The sequence below is a fragment of the Neopsephotus bourkii genome, unplaced genomic scaffold (assembly GCF_033783945.1).
Source record: "Neopsephotus bourkii isolate Nb327-2 ecotype Australia unplaced genomic scaffold, CSIRO-AGI_Nbou_v1 NB_30, whole genome shotgun sequence".
Taxonomy (NCBI): domain Eukaryota; kingdom Metazoa; phylum Chordata; class Aves; order Psittaciformes; family Psittacidae; genus Neopsephotus; species Neopsephotus bourkii.
This window is the reverse complement of record NW_026900547.1, coordinates 931,577-951,155: the sequence shown is the minus strand read 5'-3', so window position 1 is coordinate 951,155 and position 19,579 is coordinate 931,577. Positions and strand designations below refer to the sequence as shown.

At 38.8% G+C, this 19,579-nt stretch overlaps 1 protein-coding gene across 1 annotated transcript in view; it reads left to right on the top strand.

Moving 5' to 3' along the window:
• Window positions 1-16,153, top strand: part of FBN2 (fibrillin 2) — a 158,197-nt gene extending 142,044 nt beyond the window's left edge. Inside the window, exons 56-65 of the mRNA XM_061378346.1 lie at window positions 110-235; window positions 2,749-2,955; window positions 3,657-3,782; window positions 4,383-4,505; window positions 4,651-4,767; window positions 5,416-5,544; window positions 6,066-6,185; window positions 8,138-8,369; window positions 9,052-9,211; window positions 15,115-16,153. Of these exons, the coding sequence (XP_061234330.1) occupies window positions 110-235; window positions 2,749-2,955; window positions 3,657-3,782; window positions 4,383-4,505; window positions 4,651-4,767; window positions 5,416-5,544; window positions 6,066-6,185; window positions 8,138-8,369; window positions 9,052-9,211; window positions 15,115-15,489 (1,715 nt within the window). The 3' untranslated portion in view covers window positions 15,490-16,153. The remainder of the gene's footprint in view (window positions 1-109; window positions 236-2,748; window positions 2,956-3,656; window positions 3,783-4,382; window positions 4,506-4,650; window positions 4,768-5,415; window positions 5,545-6,065; window positions 6,186-8,137; window positions 8,370-9,051; window positions 9,212-15,114) is intronic.
• Window positions 16,154-19,579: the final 3,426 nt, after the last annotated feature.

Sequence of the window (19,579 nt, the reverse complement as noted above, 5' to 3'; positions counted from 1 at the left end):
TCTTGCAAACATTTTGAAAATATGACGCGAAATAATTAATGCATCCTATGAGTCTGATATATTTTCTTGTAACAAATTATTTCAATTTTTTTATTATGTTTTTGCAAAGATGAAAATGAATGCCGAACCAAGCCAGGTATCTGTGAAAATGGTCATTGTATGAACGTTATTGGGAGCTACCGATGTGAATGTAATGAAGGATTCCTGTCAAGTCCGTCAGGCATTGAGTGTCTTGGTAAATGCCTTTTTCATATACACTTCATCTTACATTAAAGTATAAAGGATGCAGAGTGTAAATTAGGCTTCTGAGTACCTAACAGCTCTCATATCTACAGAAATTAAAGATCCTTATTAATTAAGCAACGATTTGATATTAAATAGTGATAGGAATGTGGAGCATCTTGAGAATGTCAGCTGCGTCTAGCAATCAGGAGCCTCACATAAAAGTGTCTAAATTCCAAAGGACGTGACTATGGTGCTGAGCAACACTATCCAGACAAAGTACGTATTTTTAAAGAAGAATCAGAATTGAGTTACCTTAGATAAGATCAAAAACTGGGATGCAGTGCAAAATTCTTTGCATATCCAGAATTGATCATAAGCACTGCAACTAGGCATCTTAAATTTTTGTAATTTTAATTCAGATGGTGATTATAAAATCATAGAATGGTTGGGATTGGAAAGGACCTTAAGAGCATCTAGTTCCAAGCCCCCAGCCATGGGCAGGGACACCTTCCACTAGATCATGTTGCTTATGGCGCTGTCCAACCTGGCCTTGAACGCTTCCAGGGACTGGGCAAAATATTATGAATACAAAATGCTAGGATTTCACCAAAAAAATGCAAGATAAATAGTAAAAGTTTTGAGGCAGATGAGTACATTAAATGCATATGAAGTATTATACATCCATCAATCTGTATTTCTCTTTCAGTATGTTCAGATTTGTCATTCTGTCTGAAAAATTAATTATTCCATTTTAGAAATCAAACAACTGCAAAACCTTACTTTTCCGTTACCAGTGTTTATGTGTAGATACCTCAAAGTGTTTTACAGTACTGAGACAGTATGAGTATCTATTAGCATTCTTACATAAAAAAGACTTGCATATTATCTTACATGAGTACTACAAAAACAACTCCCTGTAAATTGTCGTCGTTAGTGTGCTGACTTCAAGGCAAAGCAATAACCTCGGAAGTGAAGGGTATTTCCTAAGGATTCAGACCAGATGGAATGAGTCTGTTAACCCTAGACAGTCATTAATGCCAAGGAAATACCCTGCTTGGAGGTCATTATTGTGTTCTTGTATTTAATATATTACTTTCTTACTAGTTTATGAGAACTGTGCTTTGGCTTAGTTTGCTCATTGCTGCTTTTCCTTCAGGGCTTCCTAGGTCACAGATTACAATGAAAAATTAGTCTGCAAGAAACAAAGTATTTCAAAGGACTAAACATTTAAATAAACATTAACTCTTAGATTACATTATTTTAAATATATTGTGCAAACCTTTCTATTCTGTTCACATGAAAACTTATTGCACATCTCAAATTGTGAACAAAGCTTTGTATGTTCCTCAAGTCATAACCCATTGAAATCTGCACAGTATGCCTATCTAGGAGAATGGAAATCTGCTGAGTCTTGCAATTACTACAGCAAACATGCTGTCTCACGCAATTAACACTTTCAGTGAGGAGAGCTTTATTTGTTGTAAACAGTTACCAGGAATCCAAAGTAAGTTTTGCCTAAAGCCAAAGTTAACATTTTACCTGATTCATGTATAAAATGTGCAGATTCTACTCCTCATAACTGCAAAACAGAAGGTCAGCTAGTTGTTGATACATAAACACATACTGAAGGATTTTAACTTTTAGATTTAAGAGAAAAAAAAATAATCTTCATTTAAAACCAAAAATGTCTGTCTGACCATAGCTGACATTGTCTGCATTTTAATTAACAAATAAGACAGGTGACACAGCGTGTTTAGAAGATACCATGCCTGCAAAATTTAGTTTCCATTAACACTGGAAGCTGGGCTCTCTGCTTTCTTCAGCTACCTGTTCGAAGGAAACCTGTAGGAGCTTAATGACTGAGATTTTGCTCCACCTTAGTGATTGACAGATACTAAGTAAAGGGTTTAAAAATTAAGGAAAACAGAAATAGAAAGGGACAGATCAACAGTACGGCCGTATAATACTTTTTTTTTTTTTTGTCCTGATTGAAAACTGGGAGTACCACTTGAAAAGCTCAGGATTGCATAGACACTTTTAAGTGCTAAGTATTTTGTCATTTAACAACAGCAAGATAAATATGGATAATCAGACATGCTATATTTGCTATTTGAACAAAGAAAGAAAACTTCTAACCCCAGCCCAAGTAAATAATTCAAATGCAAACCAAACATAGCCAGCTCAACTTGAAGCTCAGCTTGTCCCACAGCCTGTTTTACTATCAAGCAAGCTCACCAGATATGCCCCAGGGCACAAATTTCCTAGAAGTAGAACTCGTCCAACTATCCAACTCTTGCAGGTACTGAACTTTGGGTATGTCTGGAATAGACTTGTAATGGCAGCAGATTATCAGAAGACACAACAAATCTGAAAGCCTAAGTCAAAATAGACTTCATAGACAGGTTGCTAATATCTTCTACTGTTTGCCTATGTTGACAAAAAGCCAGAATAATACATCAGATGCTAGATGGATCAGACGTTTATCTCCTCCTCTTTCTTGATCTCTCTAATTCTTTCTTACAGATAATCGCCAAGGGTTTTGCTTTGCTGAAGTTTTACAGACAATGTGTCAGATGGCTTCAAGTAGGCAGAATCTTGTCACTAAAACTGAGTGCTGCTGTGATGGAGGCCGTGGCTGGGGTAACCAGTGTGAGCTGTGTCCATTTCCCGGAACCTCCCAATATAAGAAACTCTGTCCACATGGACCAGGTTATACTACAGATGGAAGAGGTATTAGCAGGGATGAAAAGAGGCAGAAAAGGGAAAAAGAATATGTTCACATATTTAAGGAAATGCAAAATTCTCTTTGAAGTTCCTTCTAAGAATTTCCTGTGAAACAACAGAGCTTGATTTTTCAAATGCTGCTGAGAGACCAGAAATGAAAAACACCTTTAAACAGTAGCTGCAATCAGCATACTTAAAGCTGTGCAGGATTTTCAGGGTTGGATTCTAAAACAGAAAGTACCAATTAGTAACTAAAAGCTAGAAACGATCCCAAAGCTTTTGTATGCTGAGAAGTTGCATACGTGGCAAAGGCAGTAACAGTTTTTCTAACAACAGTCTCATTGAATTCTTCGTGGTTACTGTTTTCACACAAGAAGCAGAAATTAGCATTCAGTTTTAAACTGTGGTGAAAGATTTCTGACATCATGTAACTGGTCATAAGAAAATTCACATCTATGGGGTTTGTATTTTGAGCTAGCAAAACTGAAAAATGAATACCCAACAAAATTGCAGGAAGGTTTTGATACAAAAAACAACAGTGAAAATTTGAAGGATGTTTGACTTTGAATTCAGATTTATTTTTAAAGAGAAAGAAAGGATAAAGTGCCTATTGGAAGCATGATGATGAGGAAATATGCAAAGATGGAAGAGAAGAAAAAAGCTGAATTTAAAACTAAAAAGTTATATATTTAATATTTTCCATACAGATATTGATGAATGTAAGGTCATGCTAAACCTATGTAGAAATGGACAGTGTATTAATACTATGGGTTCTTTCCGATGCTTTTGCAAAGTTGGCTATACCACTGACATAAGCGGCACATCTTGTAATGGTAAGATTCAGCACCTTAATCATCAGTTATGGTTTTTAATTAGTACGTAAAGCCATCAACCTCTGTAAACTTTGTATCAAGGCACTTTTTTCTCTTTATCTCTTTTCTATCTTTCCTTTTTTAATACACACCTGTGGTTTTGTATTTCACTTGGGGATATAAAGATACAAGCTGTACTAGCAATATTCCTGGAGTAGAATGAATACTGAAATATGTTTCAGCTGTATAACCATTTTGACTGACAAACTAGCTCATTACTTCACGGTCTACATTTTCACACTTCCCTATTTGTTAACACACCTAAGTATACCACAGAATGCCCAAAAATAAATACTTTTGCCTTCCAGTGAAAATATTAATTACACTGTTACTCTAGTCTATTACTCTTTCAAGAAAGACACTCAATTTGTCACTGTAGCTGCAACTCCATAGAAACTCCACAGCAACACATCCATATACAAAAAAAATAGGAATTCTGAGCAAATGTAAACCGGGTACTTTTTCTACAAACATTTTTCTCTAAATATAGTGCTGTTCAGAAAACACCCTTCAAAAATGAAGAAATCAGTACAAAAGATACTTAATATTTTCTCTTTTTAGATCTTGATGAGTGTTCCCAGTCTCCTAAACCATGCAATTTCATCTGCAAAAACTCAGAAGGGAGCTATCAGTGCTCATGTCCCAGGGGCTACATTCTTCAAGAAGATGGAAAGACATGCAAAGGTAAAGAAAGTTATGCACAGTGACTTTAAATTTTGTTGCAGCTTGACTTAAAAGGAAATAGTTTGGAAGTGGGATATTTTTTCAGGTTAGACTAAATGTACCTCTTTTTAATTGACTTTTCTGAAGACAACATCTCTTATTTCAGATCTTGATGAATGTCAAACCAAACAACACAATTGTCAGTTTCTCTGTGTCAACACACTTGGAGGATTCACGTGCAAATGTCCACCTGGTTTTACACAACATCACACAGCTTGTATTGGTAAAAACATAAGTTTTCTTGCATCAGATTTTTTGTTAAAACAGCATTCTCAATTCTCATTCATTTCTTGTGCTCTTTATAAACAGTATTAATACGAAGAAATAGTGCCAGGAGTCCAGAAAACAGATTTTGAAAAGCTACAATTATAGCTCTATCACTCTATCCACCATTCATATTTTCTTGCTTAGTAGGTTGTTCATATTTAATACATATTACTATATTCTACGTATAACCACATGGAAACAAAGGGACAAAGTATAAAAATCTTATATAAAAATGTAGTTAAACAAAACCAGACTGCATTTTCTTTTTTAATACAGATGTCTTTAGATCTTAAACACTCATATGAATCTTGCCAACTGAAATTATCTTGGTTCAGCTGATAGAGAAGTGCAGTAATTCTCCACTGTCAGCAATTACATACCTGGGTCTTTTACACTCAACTGAATTACAACTTACATTTTCAGTTTTTACTCATAGCCCTACATGACTCATCAGGTCATCTGACATTTAAACGTGAAAAGCTTATATTTTCAAAATAAACTGTTGCACCTCTGTGGATTTCAACCTTGTAAGAAATGTTATATGAGCATGTCTAAAATCATACCACTAGGTGTACCAACCTTCTCTCTCCTCTGCATTTTCAAGACAACAATGAATGTGCTTCTCAACCATCGCTTTGTGGATCAAAAGGAATTTGCCAAAACACCCCTGGGAGTTTTATCTGTGAATGTCAAAGGGGATTTTCTCTGGATCCTACTGGACTAAACTGTGAAGGTAACTAGTGAGGTTAAATTTTTTTTCATGATGCAGACCCCTACTTCTATGTCTAGTGAATGCTGTGATGTCAAAGACAAGGTATAACAGAATACCTCTGCAAAGATAAGCACTTTATATCCAAATTTGTTACATATTCCTCATATTCAAACACTTCACTATATTTCAGGAAACTGAAAGCTTAGTCCTACATAGTTGGTTTGAAAACTGAAATATAAACCATTCAGATTCTAAACCTTACATCAAAGCAACATCCTATGGCCTTACCAGGAATAGTGGATTGCCTACAAATCTGAGTAGTATAAAGCTCCAGCTGGATTATCAATAGATAGAAAGAACACTGCATTAACTGATGTCAGGCTTTTCAAAAGACCAACTTCAGTGGTGCTTCCATCTTATGGCAGTAGTCCTCTGTCATAATTGTGGGTGTTTCAATGATTATGATCAAAGTGAATAGTGTTATTTGGCACTGTGTATAATCGTGTGTTCCTTCATGTTCTACTTCTCCCTGGATTGCAAAGATGTGGATGAATGTGATGGAAACCATAGGTGCCAGCATGGCTGCCAAAACACCCTGGGTGGGTACAGATGTGGATGTCCACAAGGATATGTTCAGCATTACCAGTGGAATCAGTGTGTTGGTAAGGAAACAGCACAGAATATATTTAATCAGCAAAGGTGTCATAATGTTTACAGTGATGACTGCTAGGCGAGGACAAGAATGGACAGAACAAAGGGTATACAGACACAGATCTTTTTTAACTTTCTCCCCCCCTTCCACACATTTACTACACCCCAACATAAATCAATGACGTAAAGTAACAAGAAAACACATTCATCCTGTTGAAACTCTGTGTGACAAATTTTCCTGGTGAGGCCTAAATTCTGACTCCATTCTCCTCATAAAAATCTCCATCTTAAAAAGTGGAAAGATATTTTTGAAGGTTTTTTGAAAGTATCAATCTAAATACCTTTTCTGGGAAAGAACTTAAAAAAAATCCCAACATTCATCACTAAGAATCATTTGCTATATTAACAATTTGAGAGTACTACAGAATATCATCTATAGTGAAGGGGGAGAAATAGTATCAATGTAACCATTAAGAGTTTCTTACTTCCAAAATACAGTCTAAGGCCAGTATTATTTATTTTGGCAGGCACAAGGACAAATTAATAAGCTCAGCAGCTTTATTGTAGGTGTAGCTCATTCAATCCATCATTTATTTTCTGTGTTTCTTAGAATCATAGAATAGTTAGGGTTGGAAAGGGCCTTAAGATCATCTAGTTCCGTCCCACCTGCCATGGGCAGGGATGCCTCATCTCTGTCCAGCCTGGCCTTGAACACTGCCAGGGATGAAGCATTTAGCACTTCTTTGGTCAACCTGTTCCAGTGCCTCACCACCCTCACAATGAACTAACCTAACTCCCATACCAAATAAAAGTGGGAATTTTATCCTTTTAGTAAAAAACATCACACAAACAACTTTATCCTGTACAGTTTACAAGGCATCACAACAACATATTTGCGTTTTCAAGTTTGCTTTCTTGGTTCTCTATCAAAGGCGTCATAATCAGAGGATGGCTGTGAGCCCTGCAATACATTTCTTATAAACTTACTGTTCTCATCCTAGACATGTAAATTAGTTTATTATATCCACTTTTTCATAAGAAGTATATCAAGCAGTTTTTCTGAAGTCCCAACCACTATAATCACTCCTTAATACTGCTCTGCAGCAACAAAAGCAAAGTACTGTGGTGGGAGTGACAGGAACACACAACAAACAACTCCCATAGAACTCCAGACTAGCTACAGTCTCTGAATATTATAGGTAGTCCTCAGAAGAATGTGTCTCCTAGTAACCGCAGACAAGAATGGTAAAGCATGCACTAATGATATTGGAGATGAAAACACCTACAGGGAAACACTGCCTTGGTAAGATAAATAAAATAAGCAACACATGCCAGCTATCAAAAGCATGATCTTCAATATGAAAAGCTGCTTTCTTCATTCATTTTTCACAATATAGCCTGGAATAAAATCAGTCCCACAGACTGCAGGAGTCATCTTCTCTTTATCTTAACACCCACAAGGTGAAGATGATGATATTTCTTTTTATTTTTGGTTGTCTAATATTTAGTTTGTCTTTCCACTCACAGAGCCTGCAGGTTTCCACCACGAGTGTGTGCTAATTTGGCTCCATCAGTAGGTGCTGAGGAATACCATCATGCTTGGAGCATGACTGGAGTTCCAGCTCATTTCTCCTCTGTGGACCTTATAGGATAGCAGTTTGCCCTGTGAGGGGAAAGAGGACCCCTAAGCAAAGCACAAAACGTATCTTGAAGAAAGGGGAAACACTGGGTCAGCATAAGTTTAACAGTAATACTATCCTGACATACTTAACAGCCCAGTTGCATGTGTTTGGGACCTTTGTCAATGTACTTTTTCTTCAGGAATCAAATCTCTATGGGGTAATGAGGTCAAGGATGTAGCAGAGCACTAGGACTTGCAGGTATTTTGATCTGTTAGCTATATCATGCTTGCCTGATGTTTATCAGATTGGAAGATGCAAATATTCTTTTGTTTGTTTACTAGATGAAAATGAATGCTCCAATCCTAATTTATGTGGCTCTGCTTCTTGTTACAACACACTTGGAAGTTACAAGTGTGCCTGCCCATCTGGATTTTCGTATGACCAATTCTCTAGTGCATGTCATGATGTGAATGAGTGTTCTTCTACCAAGAACCCCTGCAATTATGGTTGTTCCAACACTGAAGGTGGTTATCTTTGTGGCTGCCCCCCTGGCTATTACAGAGTTGGACAAGGGTGAGTATTTCTACACAGTCATTCATCAAAGTTACATTCAGAGGGCTATAAAAAAGGCTGGACTGACCCTAGTCAGGCTAAAGAACAGAAGTACAAATGAAGAACAGGCTGCTAAGTCATCCTTTCTATTCCCTTTGCTCACAATATCCATAAGCTGGAAAAAATTACATGTCCATACATGCAGCACGACACATTTTGAATCTCGTATATGAGTAAAATTAAACAATTACTTCTGTTTTCCACTTAGTATCAGCACAAGAACATTCCTTCACAAACCTGCTCAATGTGGAATTCTTATTGCATAAAACTAGGTAACATCTGTGCTGAGATCATGAGGGGGTTAAGCCACACTGATCAACCCAGAACATTAAACACAAACATGTACATGACAATGGCTATATACTTTGGTTCCAAAGTTCATAGCAAGCTAGTTTTGCTCTGTTTCTTTGTAAAACTTGTAAATTATAACTAAAAAAACCCTAAAGGCATTCAGCCAGTGGTTGTATTTCGTTCAGTATGCCACAGTAGCATGAAGAAAATTAAGGCAAAAATCTCCTGCTGAGGGAAGGGAAAGGAAAGGGGATGCAGACTGTGGCACAGATTACATACACTCACTTCGCATTTAACAGGACAATTCATAAAACTGCAAGAAGTTACTAAACCAGATGTTTCTATTCACTAGCCACTGTGTCTCAGGGATGGGATTTAACAAAGGCCAGTACCTGCCACTGGATGGAGACGCTGATGAAGATAATCCTTTGTCACCTGAAGCATGTTATGAATGCAAAACCAATGGCTATTCCAAAAAAGACAACAGGAAGAAGAGAAGTGCTAATTACACTGTACGTATCACAATAAATAAGCACTACAATGTACTTTGAGCTATTTTCAGAGATAAGAGACTTAACACTATTAGTAAATTGAGGGAATTTTTTACCAGGTCACATTCAATGGCAAAAATCTTTTTTTCCTGTGCCTCTGTGTTTTTTCACACTTGGGTCTATTGGCAGGAATGATTTGATGATCAGAAAGACATAAAGAACTATGAACAGACAAAGTTTTAAAGTTTTTAAAACTTATCAATAATCCTTTGTAGTGTGACATGTGGTCTAGTTCCTCAAAATATATTCAGGGAAATAAATTTCCTATAATTACAGAGAGCTAGGGAACTCATTATGTCTGCAATCTGTTCTGCTGTAAGGAGGAGACTGGATAACATCTTATGGTCTGGGACAGCTAAATAAGTCTTCTTTAGTCCAAGTGTCTAGTCCGTGGTTGCTCACAAATGTGGCGGACTAGAGTTCATGAACAACTGACACACATATTTGCAGAATTGCTGACGATATTAGAAAACTACACTTCAAAACTTACTGCATTGTGTGGGCTTATAAAAATAATTTCTGGGACATACGAAAGGACAGCCCTACTACTTACACCTTTTAGATGCTTTTTTTTTTTTTTTTTTTTCAAAAATTCTAAGTATGTGCATATCTGCTACCTGCATTATCTCTATGGTAGGATGGTGTCGTTAGCATTAGCTCTGGTCTTGAAACCTGCAGTAATGCCTACATGACTGAGATGGTTGAACATGGTTGCGATGGTCGAGTTTGAGATCCTCAGGACAGTGAGAAGAGCGTGCAGCAACCTCACTGCACTGGACTTCAGGAGAGCAGACTTTGGCCTCTTCAGGAACCTGCTTACTAAGGTTCCATGGGGTATAGCCCTAGAGGGCAGGGGGGCCCAAGACTCTTGTTGATATTCAAGGTTGATACTGCAAGCTCAGGAGTGTTGCATCCAAACTAGAAGGAAGTGCAGCAGGAGGGCCAGGAGGAAAAGATGCTGCTGAGGAAACTTAAAGGGGGAAAAAAGAGGCTTATAAAAGGTGGAAGGAAGGACAAGCGGCCTGGGAAGAATACAGGGATATTGTCTGGGAAGCAAGGGACCAGGTTAGGAAAGCTAAGGCCCAGTTAGAATTAAACTTCGCTAGAGATGTGAAAGATAACAGGAAGGGATTCTATAGGTACGTAGCGCATAAAAGGCAGACAAGGGACAACATGGGCCCTCTCTGGAAGCTATCAGGAGAACTGGTGACCCTGGATTTGGCAAGGCTGAGGTTCTTAATGACTTCTTTGCCTCAGTCTTCATTGGCAAAGGCTCTGACCACGCCACCCAAGTCTCGGAAGGCAGATGCAAGGACTGTGAGAATTAAGACCTTAGGCCCAATGTAGGAGAGGATCTGGTTAGAGATCATCTTAAGAACCTGAACATGCACAAGTCCATGGGACCTGATGAAATCCATCTGCGAGTCCTGAAGGAGCTGGTGAACAAAGTTGCTAAGCCACTTTCCATCATATTTGAAAAATCATGGCAGTCAGGGGAGGTTCCCAATGACTGGAAAAAGGGAAATATAACCCCCATTTTCAAGAAGGGGAAAATGGATGACCCGGGGAATTACAGACCAGTCAGTCTCACCTCTGTGCCTGGCAAAATCTTGGAGCAGATTCTCCTGGAAGGCATGCTAAGGCACATGAAAATCAACAAGGTGCTTAGTGACAGCGAGCACAGCTTCACTAAGGGGAAATCCTGCCTGACCAATTTGGTGTCCTTCTATGATGGGGCTATGGAATGGATGGACAAGGGTAGAGCAGTTGATGCCATCTACCTGGACTTGTGCAAAGCGTTCAACACTGTCCCACATGACATTCTTGTCTCTAGATTGGAGAGATATCAGTTTGATAAGGGGACCACACGGTGGATAAAGAACTGGCTGGGTGTCCGCACCCAAAGAGTTGTGGTCAATGGCTCAGTGTTCAGCTGGAGACCAGTAACAAGTGGTGTCCCTCAGGGATCGGTGTTGGGAACGGTCTTGTTCAGCATCTTTGTCGCTGACATGGACAGTGGGATTGAGTGCGCCCTCAGCAGGTTTGCCAATAACACAAAGCTGTGTGGTTTGGTTGACACACTGGACGGAAGGAATGCCATCCAAAGGGAACTTGACACATTTGTGAGATGGGCTGATGCCAACCTTATGAAGTTTAACCATGCCAAGTGCAAGGTCCTACACCTGGGTCTGGGCAGTCCCAGGCACAGCTACAGGCTGGGCAGAGAAGAGATTCAGAGCAGCCCTGCAGAGAAGGACTTGGGGGTGTTGGTCAGTGAGAAAAGAGCTTTTTCAAATACATGGCAGGTAAAACTAACATCAGAGGCAATGTAGGCCCGCTGATGAACGGGGCGGGTGCCCTGGTGACAGAAGATACAGAGATGGCAGAGTTACTGAATGCCTTCTTTGTCTCTGTCTACTCTGCCGGAGGCAGTCCTGAAGAGCCCTGTACCACTCAGACCTCGGATGAAGATAGGTCAACGGAGCGGTTTGCCTTAGTCGATGAGGCATGGGTTAAAGACCAGTTGAGCAATCTGGACATCCATAAATCCATGGGTCCAGATGGGATGCACCCGCGGGTGCTGAGGGAACTGGCTGAGGTCATTGCTAGACCGCTCTCCATCATCTTTACCAAGTCTTGGGAAACGGGAGAGGTGACTGAGGACTGGAGGAAAGCAAATGTCACTCCTGTCTTCAAAAAGGGCAAGAAGGAGGACCCGGGTAACTATAGACCGGTTAGCCTCACCTCCATTCCAGGGAAAGTGATGGAACACATTATCCTTGGTGCCATCTTAAGAGAGACCTGGACAGGCTGGAGAGTTGGGCGGGGAGTAACTTGATGAAATATAACAAGGGAAAGTGTAGAGTCCTGCATCTGGGCAGGAACAACCCCAGGTTCCAGTATAGATTGGGGAGCAGTGTAGGGGAGAGGGACCTGGGGGTCCTGGTGGACGACAGGGTGACCATGAGCCGACACTGTGCCCTTGTGGCCAAGAAGGCCAATGGCATCCTGGGGTGTATTAGAAGGGGGTGGTTAGTAGGTCAAGAGAGGTTCTCCTTCCCCTCTACTCTGCCCTGGTGAGACCTCATCTGGAATATTGTGTCCAGTTCTGGGCCCCTCAGTTTAAGAAGGACAGGGACCTGCTGGAGAGAGTCCAGCGCAGGGCAACTAAGATGATTAAGGGAGTGGAGCATCTCCCTTATGAGGAAAGACTGAGGGAGCTGGGTCTCTATAGTTTGGAGAAGAGGAGATTGAGGGGTGACCTTATTAGTGTATATAAATATATAAAGGGGGAGTGTCACGAGGATGGAGCCAGGCTCTTCTCAGTGGCAAACAATGAAAGGACAAGGGGAAATGGGTACAAATTGGAACACAAGAGGTTCCACTTAAACCTGAGAAGAAACTTCTTCTCAGTGAGGGTGACGGAACACTGGAACAGGCTGCCCAGGGAGGTTGTGGAATCTCCTTCTTTGGAGACATTCAAGACCTGCCTGGACACGTTCCTGTGTAACCTTATCTAGGTGTTCCTGCTCCGGCAGGGGGATTGGACTAGATGATCTTTTGAGGTCCCTTCCAATCTCTAACATACTGTGTGATACTGTAAAATGAACATGAGCTGACTTCAGTGTGCGTTCGCAGCCCTGAAAGCCAACCGTATCCTGGGCTGCATCAAAAGGAGCGTGACCAGCAGGTCAAAGGAGGTGATCCTGCCCCTCTACTTTACTCTCATGAGACCTCACTTAAAGTATTGTGTGCAGTTCTGGTGTCTTCAACATAAAAAGGACATGGAACTGTTGGAACAAGTCCAGAGAAGGGCCACGAGGATGATCAGGGGACTGAAGCACCTCCTGTATGAAGACAGGCTGAGAAAGTTGGGACTGTTCAGCCTGGATAAGAGGAGGCTGTGTGGAGACCTCACAGCAGCCTTCCAGTATCTGAAGGGGGCCTCTAGGGATGCTGGGGAGGGACTGTTCAACAGGGACTGTAGTTATAGGACAAGGGGTAATGGGTTAAAACTTAAACAGGAAAGTTTAGATTGCATATAAGCAAGAAGTTCTTTCCTGTGAGGGTGGTGAGGCACTGGAATGGGTTGCCCAGGGAAGCTGTGAATGCTCCCTCCTTCGCGGTGTTCAAGGCCTGGTTGCACAGAGCCTTTGGTGACATGGTTTAGTGTGAGGTGTTCCTCCCATTGGAGGGGGGTTGGAACTAGATGACCTTAAGGCCCTTTCCAACCCGAAGTATTCTATGATTTTATGTGCTCGTTACATTGAAAGAATGGGGAAACAAGTCTCCTTTCTAAAAGGATAAGGACATACAACAATGCAGAATCTTCAGCCTTAGTACACACTACTTTATATTATGCCATCAAAACCAGTTCTTGCATTGGCGAAGTGCCTAAAGACACAAGTAAACCTGAGATTTCTGCTCTAAAGCACATAGTGTTAGCACTTAAAATCTAAATGTTTGATTTCCCCACACACATCCTTCCCTCCCACACTTCTCACAAACATCCCTTTTCCACACTGCCAATCCCATTGGGCCTGTTCCGGATGGATGATTTCTGTGGTCAAGTCACCACAGAAATGCATGGATGTTTTGAAAAGCATTTCTTCTATTGCATGGTTAATTTTATATCTAGTTCATAATTCTTATATCTTGTTATTATGATTTTTCATTGCATTAACCTGTTCAGTTTCTAGTACTAGGACTACCAGAACAGTGAAAGCAAACAATTTCACTTCCATAAAACTATGTGAAAAGCGAAATCATCTTATCACTAGTGACATCTGTAGGGTGTGGTATTTAAAACACTACAGTACTTAGTCCTGTTCACACTTTTCCTTGTTTTCATGATGTGTTTTTAATTACATTACGTATTAGTACACATATGTACTCACATATTGGAATTCTCTCAGAGAAGGAAATCCTTTGCTGTCTTTACAGGCTTGACAGGATCTTGACATGTGTGCTAGACACCTCATTTAGTATCAGGTTTTCTGAAGAAGACTACAGCCAGTATATTTTTGTAGAAGCACTTTCAAAAGTTGCTGCTTGTTAGCTGGCTTTCCTCAGAATGCACTCATTCTTGGGGGGGGGCCCCCCCCGGAATTCACAGCTAACACCTCTGGACAGATTCACACCTGCAACATAACTGTACTGAAGCTCAAATTAAAAAGGAGCATGCCTGATTTGTCAGAAAAACAATGCTGGGACTTTTTTTCACACTTCTTTCAGTGGTTTGAATAGACTATAATTGGAAAACATGATGTACTAGCCCTTTCTGTAAAAGGCTATTTAGCAGTTCTCTCCTTACTTAAATTTCCTTTAGATTATAAAGGAAGATTATTTGTACTTCCTCATCACCAAATGCTGAGCTTGCTTAGAAGCCAGGATTCAAGAAAACAGTTTTAGCAGAAGTTTCAGGGAATTCCCATCCAGTGTTGTGATACGTGTTTCTGTAATGTTCCTCACTGAAGTTGATCATAAGAACAAGACTGTGTCTCATGTACAGTCTGCAGTAGTAAACATAGGTCTGTTCTTCACATGGACTTTTTACAAGCACGAAATTACACATAATCTGAAAAGAATCTGAAATCTGAGACTCCTCTGTAGTCCTGATGCTGTAACTTTAATTATCCTGTTAAACCTTTGTGAGAAGGCTTTAAGATTTACAGCATATGTTATGCACAATGAAGGAGCTCTTATGCACAATGAAGGAGGTGGAATTGTTTTACAATTGCTTTTTTTACAGCTAGATTTTGATAAATGCAGAAATTGTAAATAATCTCTTATTATTCTTCTCTCAATGCAAGTGAATATCTGTTTCTCTCCTGCTCTAAACAATCCTTCCTTCTTTACTTCAGATTGAGCAGATTAGCTTGGAAAGTCTGGACATGGATAGTCCTTTAAAGATGAGAGTCAACATTTCTAGGCTTGACAACAAGCAGCATATCCTAGAACTCATGCCAGCCATTAAGCCCCTTACCAACCACATGCGCTACATCATCTTACATGGCAATGATGATGGCATCTTTCGAATCCATCAAAGGGAGGGACTGAGTTATTTGCACACAGTTAAGAAAAAGTCGGTGCCTGGAACTCACACACTGGAAATCATTAGCATTCCTCTATATAAGAAAAAGGAGCAAAAGAAACTGGAAAACAGCAATGAGGACAACTACCTCCTAGAAGAGCTGGGGGAAGCTCTCAGAATGAGGCTGTGGATAGACCTTTACTAGCCATCTTCCAGACTGAGTCCACTTCTTCAGTCACTTCTGTTCACCTATCTACACACCTGAGCATATTTGCTTTTCAAAGGCTTTGAAACAGCCACTGACTTTTGGGGGAGAGAGAAGGGAAGACCCCTTTCTTTCCATCCTGCTGAGACTGCAGAACCACCCTTGCAGGAGCGTAACTGAAACTTTGCCACCACCAAAACTTTGATTACAATGTGATCATGGTTACTGTATCTTTTATATAACCTCAATTTAAAGTATATTTAAAAGCTAAAGTTTGAGAAGTCATCCTATGGCACTAAATGGAACAAAAATATGAGCAGTCTGTAACACTTTCGGTATTTTGCTATAGTTCCTAATTAAAAAATATAAAGTTTATTTATTTTTAATGCAGTAATATATGGAGAAAATAACAAATTATGTAAACAAAAAGGGAAACTTGCTTGGGTTTCTTTGGATTTATAAATTTGAGATACAACATTTTAGAGGTACTGTCTTAATTAAAAAAAAAAAAAAAATTGAAAGATGCTTCCTCTTCTATTTGGGCCAGTCGTCCAAATAGTATATAAGTAACTTTAAAATGTATGAGCTGAAAGAGCAGTATAGTGCATCTTCTGATATTCTAAAGTGCTCTTGCAAAGCTTTTGAGTGTTAAAAAAATAATAAATTCTTAAAGGACAAGAATTATAATATCAGTCTCTGCAGAGATCATATTTCACAGCAGCTCAATAGGATTGTATGTTGTATTCTGAATCAGCTACATCGAATAATGGAAGAGACACAACCACTGTAGCAAAATACCCTGACTGCTTTTAATACCATTAGAATCGCAGAACCAAACTGTACTGTACTACCTTTCAATAATCGAAAAGAAACACACACAACCACACCTCACTTTCAGAAAAGGTGCTCCACAAACTTGTATTACAGTAGGCAGCTGAAGAAAATGTCTCTCTGAAGGGAATACATGATGTTTCATACTGTTTGGTGCTGGCTTGAATTAATGGTGCTTTTACTAAAAACTGAGAGCTGTATCAGGACTGCCATATGTGCAAACTAATTATGCAGTGCAGACAAGGAAAATGTGTATTTGAAATCCATTTGTTAGAAGTTTCATTAATACTGTAGTTATACACCTTATGCCTCATTTTATCATAGCTTTTTTTGTAAGAAAGATGTTTGTACAATGAGTTGACATTAGTTTACTTTAGCATTTTTTAAAAAATGTTGTACCATTATGGGTTAAGTGTACGTTTCAGAGGTGGTTTTTTTTGACAGCTGGTGCCTGTAACTAGTCATGTAACAGAATCTCTTATGTGAAAATAGCCAAAGCACATGGTGACTCCAGGATTGTTTCAATCACACGTCAGTGCTGACCAAAGATTAAATCAAGTATTTTTTTCCTTTTTTCTTTTCCTTTCCTTTCCTTTCCTCTCCTCTTCTCTCTTTCTTTCCTTTTTTTCTTTTTTCTTTTTTTCTTCTTTTCTCTTTTCTTTTCCTTTTCCTTTTTTCTTTGTTTTTCTTCTCTCTTCTTTTCTCTTTTCTCTTTCTTTTCTTTTTTCTTTTCTTATTTTTCTTCTCTTTTTTTTCCTTTTTTCCTTTTTCCTTTTACTTTTTTTCTTTTTCCTTTTCTTTCCCTTTCATTTCCTCTTTCCCTTTCCTCTTTCCTTTCCTCTTTCCTCCTTCCTCTTTCCTTTCGAGTTTGGGGATTTTGAAAAGAAAAAAATTTGTACATTTTTTATCATGTTTGTAAGAAAAAGTTTTGTTTGAGGGTCTGTATCAGTAAGACAACACTTTCCTTGCAATAAAGCTTATTTTGGGTTAGTTTGTTGGTTTTTTTCTGCGAAATGTCTGCTTTCTTTACACAAAATAAGCATCTAATTGTATATCTGAAGGACTGAGAGCAGAAAAAACAGCTGGTAAGTGCAAACTCTTCTTCACTCGTATTTAAGGTTAAACAGCCTTTGCTGACTTAGTGTCTCTATTATGACAGAGCTGAAACAGTCCTTACAACATTAAAACTCTGCCTCAGCTCTCAAAATCTGTCATATATTAGGTTCAAGTGGGCTGGAATAACTTGCTTAAGTTTTTGCTTAGCCATGTAATGAGGACACAAGGACTATCACAATTTAATAATTCGTCTGTAAAAACAAACCAAAAACCAACCAAACAAAAAACTCCACCAAATTACAAAATCCCAGATGTTTAAGTGGAGTGTAAAATCTGTAACCTACCTCAATAGCAAAAATCTGGTAAGACCACCAATGAAGGTACTTTCGCTTGCTGGCAGTCTCTTCCTTGAATGCCCTTCATTAGGTACACAGTCAAACACAAAAGTGCAAAAAATACTTTTTCTTAAAGCATGCAAGGTTTCCACAAAGACCTTGTTGCCTACACTGTCTTTTTATTCTGTTCTAAGTGGTGATTGTTTCTAAGTAATAGCCAATACTAACTGTATGTTTTTGTCACAGCAATAATACCTAAAGGGAAATTCAACCCATTGGGTTAAGCACTGAGTTAAGAAGCAGAATGGTTGTTTTATCTGTACTCTTTAGTTTCTGAAAATAATAACAAGACTTAGACTGCACCAGCAGCATTAGCCCTATATCTTCTATTGTTTTTCTGGTGGTATGGCATTTCACAAGTTTGTTGCAATAAAAAGCCAAGTTGCAGGTCTAAGGTTCTGATTACTGGATGCAGTAACAATGAGTTTTCCTAGTGTTTGAGAACTTCTTTTCAGCATAAAATCATTCTTCCCCATGTTTTCAAAGATCCAGGCTAACATACTTGCCCTGCACACTGCTGTCCTCTCTGCTTCCCTGTATTATTCAGAGTACTAAGAGAAAAACAAGTTTTTAAAGAAAATCATATATTTAAATTTCAGTCATGAAATAGAACAACCAGGCATTATGGCACTATAATTGTTTTAATAATTACTGACTTATTTGATGGGAGTTACTTGCCTTGGGTATTCCTGGTAATCTGTAAGCATTCAGATTTATGTGACATCTAATAATGCATCAATTTAAACAAGACAATATGATACTGCCTGGAACCAGACTTACTTGACATTACTTTTGGATGTGGTCATGTAAGTTTCATTATGATTCAAAGATGCTTCTGGGTAAAATGACTGATGTCTACAGAAAGAAAAAGACCTCCAGATTAAAAAAAAAAACAAAAACAAAACTTTGATAAAAATATCCTCCATGGCATTAAGACTTAACAACTCTAACAGTTAGCTTCCAAGAAGGCTACTCTCTGTCCAAAATGGGAGCTTTCCAGAAAACACTTAATGCAGTAAAAGCCAAGAGACTGAACCCAGTAGAGCATTATCCTTTTTTCCAGACTCTCAAAAAAGGAGGGAAAATAGTAAACTCTTACCAATGACTCTTCTACAAGTTCTGGAGGGTTTTATTGGTAGACAGAGATTATTTGTGTGTGTCATGTACATTTGGTAGATTTAAAGCCTTTTTTCTAAACAAGAAATTATCATTAAATAACACTGTGTTAACTAATCATACACTAATTACAAAGTATAAAAAAATACCATATTCCTTTACTAGAAAGGCAGCATTATTCTCTACCATCTTAAAATGCACAAGATAGTTAAACACAATGTCTAAAAAGAAGTCACATGCATCTTCAAATCAATCTGGATGAAAAAGCATCTTCCTTTCTACCCAACCTGTCACAGTATGTACATCCATTTCTCCAAACTGTATCCTTAAATAACCCCTAATCTTTCTAAAGGTTTGATGAGAAAGCTGACCACACGTGCATACAAAGAGCTCCAGAAAGCTACAAAAGGGCAAAATATGTTGCTAACACTAAAATGAAAAGTCTTGTTATTTAAAAGGCTGCAGTATAAATCTCTTGGCAAGACTGTAGTGAGTAAAAGTAACATCTAAGCTAGGCCTAGGCAGTGGGGACTTCACCGGTACACTCTGGCTCTTCTAGCAAGTCTGTGATACCTCCTTACTGTAATAATTCTAAAATACATATGTATAAATAAATTATAACATACAATTTGTTTTTGAGGAAAGTCTTTCAGTTCTTTCCAGCTTTATTGCAAGGACACAACCCTTCAGCT